The 12,908-nt window shown below is 42.0% G+C and overlaps 1 protein-coding gene across 2 annotated transcripts in view; it reads left to right on the top strand.

The window, feature by feature from the left end:
- The window catches only part of PCSK5 (proprotein convertase subtilisin/kexin type 5), a 399,481-nt gene that overhangs the window by 109,107 nt on the left and 277,466 nt on the right, over nt 1-12,908 (top strand). For both annotated transcript variants that reach the window (XM_063455029.1, XM_063455030.1), the window contains exon 5: nt 6,373-6,449. In XM_063455029.1, the coding sequence (XP_063311099.1) occupies nt 6,373-6,449 (77 nt within the window). The remainder of the gene's footprint in view (nt 1-6,372; nt 6,450-12,908) is intronic.

Genomic DNA, 12,908 nt, shown 5'->3' with positions numbered 1-12,908 from the left:
ATTGTTCCCAGGGGTTATCTCTTTGAAGATGAGTGAGTTTGTATAGCATTTAGTATCTGTCACTCCATCCACCGTAACCACTTGAAATTAAAGGGAAACTCCAGTGCCAGGAAAACGATCTGTTTTCCTGGCACTGGAGGGTCCCTCTCCCTCCCACCCACCAATCCCCGGTTACTGAAGGGGTGAAAACCCCTTCAGTCACTTACCTGAGGCAGTGGCGATGTCCCTCCGCGCTGTCTCCTCCACCGCGACGCTCCTCCCTGTTCTTCCGTCGGCCGGTGGGCGAGACTGATCCCACCCACCGGCCGAGGAGACCTAATGCGCATGCGCGGCAATGCCGCGCATGCCCATTACGTCTCCCCCATAGGAAAGCATTGAAAACAAATTTCAATGTTTTCCTATGGGGATTTGAGCGACGCTGGAGGTCCTCACACAGCGTGAGGACGTCCAGCGACGCTCTAGCACAGGTTTCCAGTGCTATAGAGCAGGAAGTTCCCTCTAGTGGCTGTCTAATAGACAGCCACTAGAGGTGGAGTTAACCCTGCAAGGTAATTATTGCAGTTTATAAAAAACTGCAATAATTACACTTGCAGGGTTAGGAGTAGTGGGAGTTGACACCCAGACCACTCCAATGAGCTATAGGAAAGAACACCACAGAAGCAGTCCCTATGTTTTTATAATAATTCGAAAATAATTAGAATTTAACAAATAATTATAGACTGGATAAGGAGAGGTTTTTTTTTTGTATAAAACAGGAATTGCTACACCGTTTACTAGTTAAATTACAAGTTGGAACACTAAAGCTTTCCATCACTGGCCTACAGTTTGCAATGGAGAAGTTATTTACGTCTCTTGCCTGCGCACTCATGGCAGACATACTATTTTGCATAGAATTGACACAGAATTTTTAAAAGTAGTAATGGTCATGGCGGTTGGAGTAGCCCTTTAATGAAATTGTTTTGGTGCATAGATCAATGCTCAATTCTCTGCCATTTGGGAGTTATATTACTTGGTTTATGCATCATCTCCTCTGTTTGTGGCTAATCCAGCCTCCCTACTCACTTTCTGAAATGAAGATATATTTTTTAAACTTTTCTTATTGCATAGTGTGTTTAATTTCAAAGATCCTCTGCTCTGTTTGTTGCCTACTAGAGCTTGTAGCAGACTCTTGAATGTGATTAAAATTAAATTAGCAGAGCAGGAGATAATTGCTTCTAAAGTAAATACACTTTGTCATTTAATTTAAAAATCAAATCTCTTTTTTTTCATGGCGGTTGTGTGAGCCACAGTCAGGGGAGGTGTGGTTAGGGTTGAACAAACAAAGAGATTTAACTCCCAAATGGCAGGGGATTGGGCAGTGCTACTGATAGAGCATAATGTATAGACCAAAACCACTTAATTACGCTCCATTTATTTTGGTGCTTAGAGAACTACTTAAAGCATTAATAATACTGTTGACTGGCCTTCCTGACATAAATTACCAGAATTAGTCTGTGTGCATAGTATTGACTTAGCACACAGTCACTTACTAACTGCTTTATCTACACAGAATAATTACATATATGCCTGATTGAATAAAGACTACTGACTTCTTGTAAAAATATTTAAATAGTATGATAATCAAACTTCAACAAATTAACCTCAAGGAACATAAATGCACAGATAATCTTAAAGTCAATGGATTCTGGGAACTTTTTAATCCAGAGAAAGCTATTCAGCTTTTGGCACAGCTTAGTGTGTCAGCTCTTACTATGTTTTTTCTAAAAACACTTGGCTAAAAAAAGTTGTCTTGTAATTGAGAATTTTGCTTTTTACACATGAGAGAAAATGATTTCATTTATTTAGTATCCTTATGGGGATAGTGTTGGGAAGTGAAAATTGTGAGCAATTATGGGAAGATTTTGCCTTGACTTGTAAATGAACCATGTCGCCTCTTCTCATCTAAAAGCTTTACATAACTCCAAATGGAGGACAGTAGTCATGTGTATCTTTTATACATGTACCTGTGCCGTTCTACATTGCTTAACATAAAAATATATAGAAGTTCAATTTTATTTTGAAAGACCTGCTCATGCTACAACCAATTTCATATACTCTACGCTATATTTGTTTCCTTAAAAATTTTGTATTTTTAATATAGTTCACACAAGAATTGGTGAATCTGTGGATTAAATAGTGTAAATATAACTTGAAGACCTCTTTTTATTGGAAAACGTAACCTAAGAACTTACAGGGTTTCCACAGGTTGATGTTTGTATTGCATGACTGGTTATAATTATAATTGTACATTAACCAGACCTGCACCCTCTCTGCACTACAGTTCAATGGGAGCAAAACAGCTGATCACATCTGGAGTAATATTCTTAAAGAAAACCTATAGTCCCACAAATAGCAATCATTATTTTGAAACTATAGATTCACGTCTGTTCACCCCCCTTTATGTTGAAAAAAGTAAGTTATATAAACACTACCCACCAGGGCCGGCGTGTCCATAAGGTGGCTGGCTTGGGGCGCTAGAGTGGGGGTTGGGGGAGCGCAAAAATCCAAATCTCCTGCCTCTGCCTGGGGATTCAGATTTTTTAACTTACCTCACTCTCCCTGAAGCCAGCAGCCAGCATAGTGCAGCCAGTGAAGTCGGCCAGCCCCTCCTAAAAATGTCAAGAGGAGGGGGCGTCACTTTCACTGCTCTTCTCTCAGACTCCCGAGCGGATCGCTGTGGAGTCCTGGAGTAGAGCAGTGGAAATCACGCCCCCTCCTCCTGACATAATCAGGAGGGGCTGGCTGACTGACTTTCCTGGCTGCTTCAGTGTACTGTCTGCTCGCTGTTCCTGTCCCATCTGATCACCAAGGACAAGGCTTCCCCCTCCCTGGTCCAAGGTAAGACTCAGGGAAGGTGGAATAAACTTTTTTTTTGCAGCCTCTGCTCTCCATCTACAGTCTCTAACCCCCCTCTCTACAGCATCTAACCCCCCCTCTACAGTCCCAACCCCTCCCTACAGTCCCAACGCACCCTCTACAGCGCCTAACCCCCCTTTACAGCCCCTAACCCCCTCCTCTACAGCCGCTGTCACCCCCTTCTATAGCTCCTGTGCCCCCTCCCAGCCCCTGTACCCCCACCACAGGACCTGCCCCCCTTTAGAGCACAAGTGCCCATACAGCCCCTTTCTACAGCCCCTGCCCCCCATTTCTACAGTCCCTGTGTCCCCTCTCAGCCCATGCCCCCCTCTACAGCCCCTGTTTCCCCCCTCTACAGCCCTTGTGTCCCCCCTTTCAGTCCCTGCCCCCCTCTACAGCCCATATTCCCTCTTCTATAGCTCCTGTGCCCCTTCTCAGCCCCTGTACCCCCACCACAGGACCGCCCCCCCTTTAGAGTGCATGTGCCTGCCTATACAGCCCCTGCCCCCCCTTTCTATAGCCCCTGCCCCCCATTTCAATAGCCCATGTGCTTCCTCTCAGCCCCTGATCCCCCTCTACATCCCCTGTCCCCACAGCTTAACCCCTGCCCACCTTCTAAAGTCCCCGTGTGCCCCTTTACAGCCCCTGACCACCAGGGATAAGGTGGTCCCAACCCCTCTGAACCCCTGTCCCCATTCTACATCCCCTGCCCCCCTACAGTCCCTAACTCCCTTGCTACACATCCCTGCAACTACAGCCTCTATACCCCCACATGCAGCCCTTACCTTCCACTACAGACCCTAACAGTGTCTGTATATCTCTGTGTGCCTGTATGGCTGGAAAAAAGACAGATACAAACAAAGAGGCTGGGGTAAGTAAGAGACACACAATGGGGTGTAAGACACACTAAAGGGGAGATAAAATACACTAAAGGGGGGTTATGAGATACACAGGTGAAGATCCATGTTTTTTCGGGGGGGGGGGGGGGGGGTAGCAAAATGCATCTTCGCCTGTGTAGCCAAAAATTCTTGCACCGGCCCTAATACCCACTATCCATGTCTACATCCAAACTGATATCATCCATGATCTGATGCAATGGATTGGAACTAAGCATACGCAGCCAAACTCTGCGTACCTCCAGTCGTGTGAAAATTGCAAATGCTGCTCTCATTTGATTGCAGACCGAGTTTACTTGATCTGGAGAAGGAAGTGACTCTAGTGGCTGTCTGAAAACATGTAGGTTTTTAATCCTTCAATGTAAACATTGCAGTTTCTAAAAAACATTTTATATTGCAGGGTGATTCACCTGTTTATCTGTAGTTCTCATGACATAGTAAATCAGTTGCTGGTCATTAAAGGGATACTCCATACCTCTAAAGCACAGTAGCTTGCAGAAGTTTATGTATTCTTTTTTTATTTCAATATAAATTGTCATTTTTTTTAACTTATCCGTGTTACGCCCCCTGGCCATCAATCACACAATCAGTTTTGTAACTTCCTGGTTGGCTAAACTCAAGAGTCAGGCAATTGTTCAGAGCACCTTGCAAAGACTTCTCACTGAGCTGCATTAGGAATTATGTGATTGGACAGAAGAATGGGTGGACTTACAAAGGCTGTAGACAGGTCATCTGTAGCTTTTGCAAGCTATTTTTAGGTATGTCCCAAGGAAAATACATAATTAAATACTAGTATGAGGGGGAGGGGCAATGCAATTTTCCTTTAAGGCGATCCTTTCAATTTAATGGCAGTTATCAGAAAATACTTGTGCTAGTGAGAACTTGGGGAGCTGCACAATCAACAGTGAAGTATTGTGTTTATAATTCATGATGTTTATTAGAGCACAGTTATTGCAAACATGATCAAGAGGTGTGAAAAACATGAAGTGACTGCTGGTCCCATTCACGTTTCTTTAGTTTACAATGAAGAATAAAGTTAATTTACATACTTTTAAGAGTGTTAATGTGCCATCGACTCTCCCATGAGCGGGAAGAGTGCTTCTTTGTTTAAGGGACAATATTTCCTCAAGCAACATCCTAAGAATGGCAATTCAAAACACTTGTTTTTCAGTGTTTCTCCAGAAAAACAAAAACAATCAAACTTAAAGCCTTTGGCTAAGACCATACACATGATAAAATATAATAATGTTTTAAATTAGAGACACCATAATGTATAAATACACACTTAGGTCCAATGATTCTTCCAGAAGCCAATCATGACACATGTGGATGGCATTATTATCTGTTTGCCAGTTATACCTTCCTCAATGCATTGAATAAGGCATGGTTACATCCTTGATAATACATTTTAAACAAATAAATACAATTAGAACCCTTTCGCCATGTTCAGGCCAACACATGTGAGCAATATTCTATTATTGATATTATGATTTGGAAAGGCGTTTCTGGTTTGGTTGTTAACGCATATTAAAGGAAATCTATAGCTATAGTATGCCCCTATCTCTTACTCCCCACCCCCTACCCAGAGCACAAAAAGGATAAAAAAATAAATAAAAAATCACTTAACTTTTTTCACTGTCAAAGTTCCTCAATGTTGCCCCAATCTCCCATTCCCACTATAATTTAATAATCTAGCGCGTATTTGTGGCGAGCACCAGCCACTATTAGACAATTCCCATAGGAAAACAATAAATCAATGCTTTCGTATGGGAATTTTGAAGATGCTGGACATCCTCATGCAAAGTTTGAGGATGTCCAAAATTGATTGAGTTAAACTCTGTGAAAATGCAGGAAGCGCCTCTAGTGGGTGTCTGGGAAACAGCAACTTGAGGTTATCTTAACCCTGCAATGAGCAGGGGGACTTCACCCATGCCACTTCAATGAGATTAAGTGGTCTTGGTGCTTATAGTGTTCCATTAGATCAGAAACTGCACATGATCTGAAGGGTGAATTTGGACACAGACATGATTCTTCATTTATATGGACTAATTTTGTCACTCAGAACTAGCTGCCTGCATGTTCATCTCACAAAGCTAATGGTATGGCTGAATTTTAGATCCTTTGGAATCAAAATACGAAAAGGTCTAATTTCATCATTTTTTTTTTTTTTTTTTTTTGACAAGCATTTTATGTTTTGCCATACAAACTGAAGTGTGGAAAAGTAAATAAAATATGGCCTAATATCTCTATTTCAAACTGTGCTTTTTTTCCCCTTTTGACATATAAGAATGCATCAATGTATGTGCAGCTCTACAGGTTTAGCAGAGTGCTCTCTAGATCAGTTGGAACTGAAATGCAGTAATCAGCCTTAACCCCCTAAGGACCAAACTTCTGGAATAAAAGGGAATCATGACATGTCACACATGTCATGTGTCCAAAAGTCTCTGGCTGACCATCATGGTGTGGTGTAACAATTCTCCCCAGTGAAAGCGAATACCAAACAGTGTAACTGTGTGTGTTAACCTTTTTTATATATGTATTTAGTCGTGTGATTTATTGACAGTCTCATTTTGTTTTATAGGATGCTCAGGCCAGCACAGACATCAATGGCAATGACTTTGACCCTATGCCGCGATATGATGCAAGCAATGAGAATAAGTAAGATATAATACTTTCTTGTAAAAATATTTTATAGGCTTCCCATCCTTATTTAATTTGCAAGGCTAAAATATTGAAATACAGAATACCCAATACAGCATGGAACAGTTTCCAACAATTCTCCTGTTTTTACTAATCTACTTTGTTCTGCAGTGTATATTTTGCAGACTATAAAATATTGGAAATATTGTTTCTCAAGCTATTTTGTGAGTGGAGAGCTACTGATTGCCTTAGAGCGTCAACTGACAATGTCAGCCAATCATGACGACACTGTCCAAGGGTTCATCTTTCAAGAATCAGAGAAAAAAAACATTTACCGAACAGTGCAACCCCAAAAAGACCTCCTGGCACCATAACTCTTAATTCCAGTGAAGATTTTTTGGTGCCTGGAGGTTCCATTACAGTCAAGACACTTTCTGCATTTAGCTCAGTGACTTATTCTTCTATTGCAATGTAACATATACCAAAATTCGGTCTTTTGTGGACACACTGAAATAGCATGGGGACCAGCATCTTAGGAGTTCAGGCACTTTAGCAACTTCAATAAAATTTCAATAAAATTAACTTTTTAAAGTATCTAAAGTGTCCCTTTAAATTCTATGCATGGTACATAGAAATGCAAGTATTTTCATTGCAATGTTAATCAATCAGCAATATGTTTTCCTTTGGGGGGAGGGTGGTGGTAATTGTGTGTGCGAGTGTGTGTGTGTGTGTGTGTGTGTATGTATGTATGTGTGTGCATATATATACATATATATTTACAATGCCAAAATGCCAGAGTATTTCAGTATGAAATGATACCTTTTTTTTATTGAACTAACATAAGATTTCAAAGACAAGCTTCCTCAGGTCTGAAGCAATACTGATCAATTTGAAAGAGTTTAACACTTAAAACAACTGATATTAGAGAAGGCGAGGGGGTCATAAATAACAGAAGATGTGCCTGAAAGTGAAAGGTGCAGGTTGGCTGAGAATAGCCAAAAAAGTAAATAAACAGAGGAGAGTCAATAAGCCAGTTGAAAAGAAAAAAACAAAAAGAAAATAAACAAACAAGAAAACAGCAGGGCATCTAAGTATAGCTGCATATATGTATGTATATAAATTGATCCAATAAAGGTGAAGCGAGAATATTGAAAAAGAACTGTATAAGACATTAAGATATATTTTTTTTCATGATAGTGATAGTGTGTGAGAAAGCCAGAATCTACATTAAGTCCTTCATTTCTGGTGTTGAAATGTGTGATCATTTTCATCTCAAATGTATTTTGTTCATGAGAGTCTTTAAAATTCCCTTTAAGAACTTTAATCCTGAGATTTTGGATCGAGTGAACAGTCTGGGTGAAGTGATAACCAACAGGGGTACAATATCCGTTTTCCTTGTGGTCCATCATTGAGTGTCTATGTAGATTCATTCTGAGATGCAGCTAAAGGCCAGTTTCTCCAATGTAGCAACCTTTGTCACACACTGTACACTGTATCATGTACACCACATTCGCAGATGTGCACGAAAATGATCCCTTAATGTTGTATGATTTGTTATTGTGTCTGGCTGTGTTATTGCCACATATATGTTGACACAGTTTGCAGAGGGATTTGTTGCATCGTACAGTGCCATTCTGTGTGACCTCCTGTTCTGTGGTCAATTTGCTGCAGACCAATCCTAAGTATGGGAGGTTCATGAAATATGTCTTTGAGTGTGGGGTCCTCTGAAATTAATGGTTGTAGCTCTTTAATAATTTTACATGCTAGAGTTGGGTTGTATGTAACTACTACAGGGATTCTGTTTTGTTTTTCTTTTCTTTGTATTGTAGGAGCTATGGTGTTTTTAGAGCAGATTTTATTTTTTTAGATATTGTCCTTTCCCTGTAACCCTTCTGCCTAAATGGCTCTGACAGTGTACTCAGGAGCTGATTTTTTGTGTCAGAGCAAATGCGGTGGTGTCTGATAGCCTGGCTGTCGATAATTCATTGTTTGGTGGGATGGGGATGAAAGCTCGCATTGTGGAGGTAGCTGTATCTGTCTGTGGGTTTTCTATTTACAGATGATCGATGAATGCCATTGGTAACAGTTATTGTGCAGTCCAAGAAACTCACACTATGATTTGAAAAGTTCATTTTAGGGTTTATAGACGGGTGGAATTAATTAAATAATTTATGGAAGTCTACAAGGCTTTGTTCTCCTTCTGTCCATATTATGAAAATATCATTGATGTAAGGATAATATGTAAATGGTTTGTGGGGCTGTGTACATAAAATTCAGTTTTCTAGGTCAGCCATAAAAATATTGGCGTATTGGGATGACATTTTTGTGCCCATCGCTGTCCCTGTCATGTGTAGGTAGTTATTGTTATAAAAACTGAAATAGTTGTGTGTGAGTATTATTATTATTATTATTTTATTATTTATATAGCACCATCATATTTCGTAGCTCTGTACAATGGGTGGACTAACAGACATGTAATTGTAACCAGACAACTGGACGTACAGGAACAGAGAGGTGGGGGGCCCTGCTCAATAAGCTTACATTCAAGAGGGAGTGGGGTATAGTGACATAAAGGGTAAAAGTAGGGGTACGAAGTAGATTGTTAGAAAAGTATTCAAAAGTTGGTAATTTTTTGACAGTTGCAGGAGAGGAGTCATGGTGGTGAGGGATAAAAACCTGCTTAACAGTTTAATTGATGCGCTTTCTTGAAGAAGTGAGTTTTCAATGATTTTTTGAATGAGTGGAGACTGGGTGAAAGTCTTACGGAGAAGGGAGTTCCACAGAAGAGTTGCAGCCCTGGAGAAATCTTGGAGGCGAGCATTAGAGGTGGGAGTACAGACAGAGGATATACGTAGGTCTTTGGCAGAGCGTAGGGGCCTCGACGGGACATACTTGCGTATTAGGGAGAATAGGTAGGTTGAAGCAGCATTATGTAGGGACTTGTAAGCAAGCACCAGAATTTTTAATTGAGCCCTATATCTAACTGGAAGCCAATGTAGGGACAGACAAAGAGGGGAGGCGAGGGAGGTGCCAGCGGACAGGAAAATAAGCCTCGCCGCCGCATTCATTAAAGATTGCAGCGTGCAATCTGGGAACACGTAAGACCACTGAGAAGGGTATTGCAGTAGTCAAGGCGAGAGAGAACAACACCATGGGCCAGCACCTTTGGCACATGTTCAATAGGGGTAGATGAGCGCTATGTTTTTGAGATGGAAACGACAGGATTTGGCGATTGATTGGATATGAGGGGCGAAGGAGAGGTTGGAGTCAAAAAGAACACCCAGGTAGAGGAGCACCAGGAGAGAGCAGTATCCCGTAGACCAAAATTACGGAGAATGCGAAGAAGCTGTTGATGATCAACAGTGTCAAAGGCAGCAGAAAGATCAAGGAGAATTAGGATAGAGTAATGGCCACAAGATTTAGCAACAATTAAATTGTTGGATACTTTCGTCACAGCCATTTTGACAGAATGACCAGCGCTGAAAATATAAATATATAATTTCCCAGCTTATAGAATTCATACTCTCATACTCCTCTCACCCTTCAAACATGCAACTGTAACCCCAGTTCTGAAAAAGCTCAGTCTTGACCCCAACTCCCCATCCAACTACCGCCCTATCTCGCTACTGCCATTTGCCTCCAAGACCCTCAAGAGAGTTGTGTACACCAGACTGACTACTTTCTCAAATCCAACTCTCTACTTGACCCCCTTCAGTCTGGATTCTTTCAAAACGGCTGTGACCAAAGTATCCAACAATGTAATTGCTGCTAAATCTTGTGGCTATTAAGCTATCCTAATTCTCCTTGATCTTTCTGCTGCCTTTGACACTGTTGATTATATATATATATATATTTACACACACACATATACACATATAGTACACATACATCTATAGAATAGTCTGCCTAGACTACTAAGATCTGAAGTTTTCCCTAAATACAGAGCAGATTTTGGAAATGTTAATCTAATTTTTTTAAGGCAGAGCAATCAATTGATTTTAGAAATGGGCCCTGCAAATCAAGAAGGATTTCAAACTTTGTAAATAAATCTAGGAAACTCTAAGGAGTAATTTTAGCTGGGGCTGAATCGATACACTTTACAGTTCATTGCTCCCCACAGTGAAAACCTGTTTTAGTTTAGTTTTCTCTGAAATACTTTTGATTTCAGATTATAGAAGGGGAATTGAACTCTGCAGGCAAACTCATATGACAGACACAAACTGATTAATGCCAAAATCTGTCTTACAATACTTTGATGTTAAAGGTATATTATTTCACTATGGTGTAAATCATAAAAAAAAAACATAATATATCACCGTAAAACCAGGGTATAGAGTGTTTCAAAAATTAGTTTTCTGGCTTTCATTTGCAGCAGATGGGCATGGTTAATCAGCTAGTAGTTTTCTAACTGTAGCTCAACTATAAACCTTATTATCCTCAGTCTTTCATAGCCAACTACTGGCCTAGAAAAATGAGAATCGCAGTGTAACAGCTGGGGCAATACAGTATACAGGATTACATAAATATTGTATCACAATTGTATGTTTGCTTAATGACCAATTGCAACTGTTCCTCTTAGCTATTTTCTGGCACAGCCAGTCTGCTAATTTAAATTGTTGTTGCGTATTGAGTACTGTGTTTGCGTAATTACCGTATATACTCGAGTATAAGCCGACCCGAATATAAGCCGAGGCCCCTAATTTTTCCCCAAAAAACTGGGAAAACTTATTGACTCGAGTATAAGACTAGGGTGGGAAATGCAGCAGCTACTGGTAAATTTCTAAATAAAATTACAGTAGATCCTAAAAAAAATATATTAATTGAATATTTATTTACAGTGTGTGTATAAAGAATGCAGTGTGTGCGTATGAGTGCAGCGTGTGTGTGTATGAGTGCAGCGTGTGTGTGTATGAGTGCAGCGTGTGTATGAGTGCAGCAAGTGTATGAGTGCAGCGTGTGTGTGTATGAATGCAGTGTGTGTGTATGAGTGCAGTGTGTGTGTATGAGTGCAGTGTGTGTATGAATGCAGTGTGTGTATGAATGCAGTGTGTGTGTATGAGTGCAGTGTGTGTGTATGAGTGCAGTGTGTGTATGAATGCAGTGTGTGTATGAATGCAGTGTATGAATGCAGTGTGTGCAGGGCCGGTGCAAGGATATTTGCCCCCCCCCCCCCCCATATGTCCTGACCTCCCCTCCTCCTCCCCTAGTGGTCCTTATCCCCCCTCCCTCCCATAGTGGTCGTTATCCCCCCCTCCCTCCCATAGTGTTCCTTTTCTCCCCCCCTCCCTCCCATAGTGGTCCTTATCCCACCCCCTCCCTCCGATAGTGGTCCTTATCCCCCCCCCTCCCTTCCATAGTGGTCCTTATCCCCCCCCCCCTCCCTCCCATAGTGGTCCTTATCCCCCCCCTCCCTCCCATAGTGGTCCTTATCCCCCCCCTCCCTCCCATAGTGGTCCTTATCCCCCCCTCCCTCCCATAGCGGTCCTTATACCCCCCCTCCCTCCCATAGTGGTCCTTATACCCCCCCTCCCTCCCATAGTGGTCCTTATCCCCCCCCCTCCCTCCCATAGTGGTCCTTATCCCCCCCCCTCCCTCCCATAGTGGTCCTTATCCCCCCCCCCTCCCTCCCATAGTGGTCCTTATCCCCCCCCTCCCTCCCATAGTGGTCCTTATACCCCCCCCCCCCCCACACAGTGGTCCTTATATCCCGTTTTTTTATTATTATTATTTTTTTATTATTATTTTTTTTTATTATTATTTATTTTATTTATTTTTCGTCCCCCCTCCCTGCTTGATACATGGCAGGGAGGGGGGCTCTCCTTCCCTGGTGGTCCAGTGGCAGTTCAGTGGGGGGGAGAGGGGGGCTGGCAGAGAGCGTTACTTACCTGTTCTGCAGCTCCTGTCAGCTCTCTCCTCCTCTGCGCCGTCCGTGCAGCTCCTTCTATCAGCTCACACTGTAAGTCTCGCGAGAGCCGCGGCTCTCGCGAGATTTACACTGGGAGCTGACCGAGGTGCTGACCGGACACGCAGAGGAGGAGAGAGCTGACAGGAGCTGCAGAACAGGTAAGTAACGCTCTCTGCCAGCCCCCCTCTCCCCCGGTCTGTATTATGGCAATGCAAATTGCCATAATACAGACCTTGACTCGAGTATAAGCCGAGTTGGGGTTTTTCAGCCCAAAAAATGGGCTGAAAAACTCGGCTTATACTCGAGTATATACGGTATGTAGGACATCAGTGTGCGTATGCGTTTCCCAGAACAACTGGGTATTTAAGCAGGTCGAAATTAACTCTATGCGTAATATTACACCTGTCTTCTATCCAAACTTCACTTTAAAGGGACACTATAGTCACCTGAACAACTTTAGCTTAATGAAGCAGTTTTGGTGTATAGAACATGCCCCTTCAGCCTCACTGCTCAATCCTCTGCCATTTAGGAGTTAAATCCCTTTGTTTATGAACCCTAGTCACACCTCCCTG

This window comes from Pelobates fuscus, chromosome 5 (assembly GCF_036172605.1).
Source record: "Pelobates fuscus isolate aPelFus1 chromosome 5, aPelFus1.pri, whole genome shotgun sequence".
Lineage (NCBI taxonomy): Eukaryota > Metazoa > Chordata > Amphibia > Anura > Pelobatidae > Pelobates > Pelobates fuscus.
The sequence above is the reverse complement of the archived record's forward strand: the minus strand, read 5'-3'. Positions and strand labels throughout refer to the sequence as shown.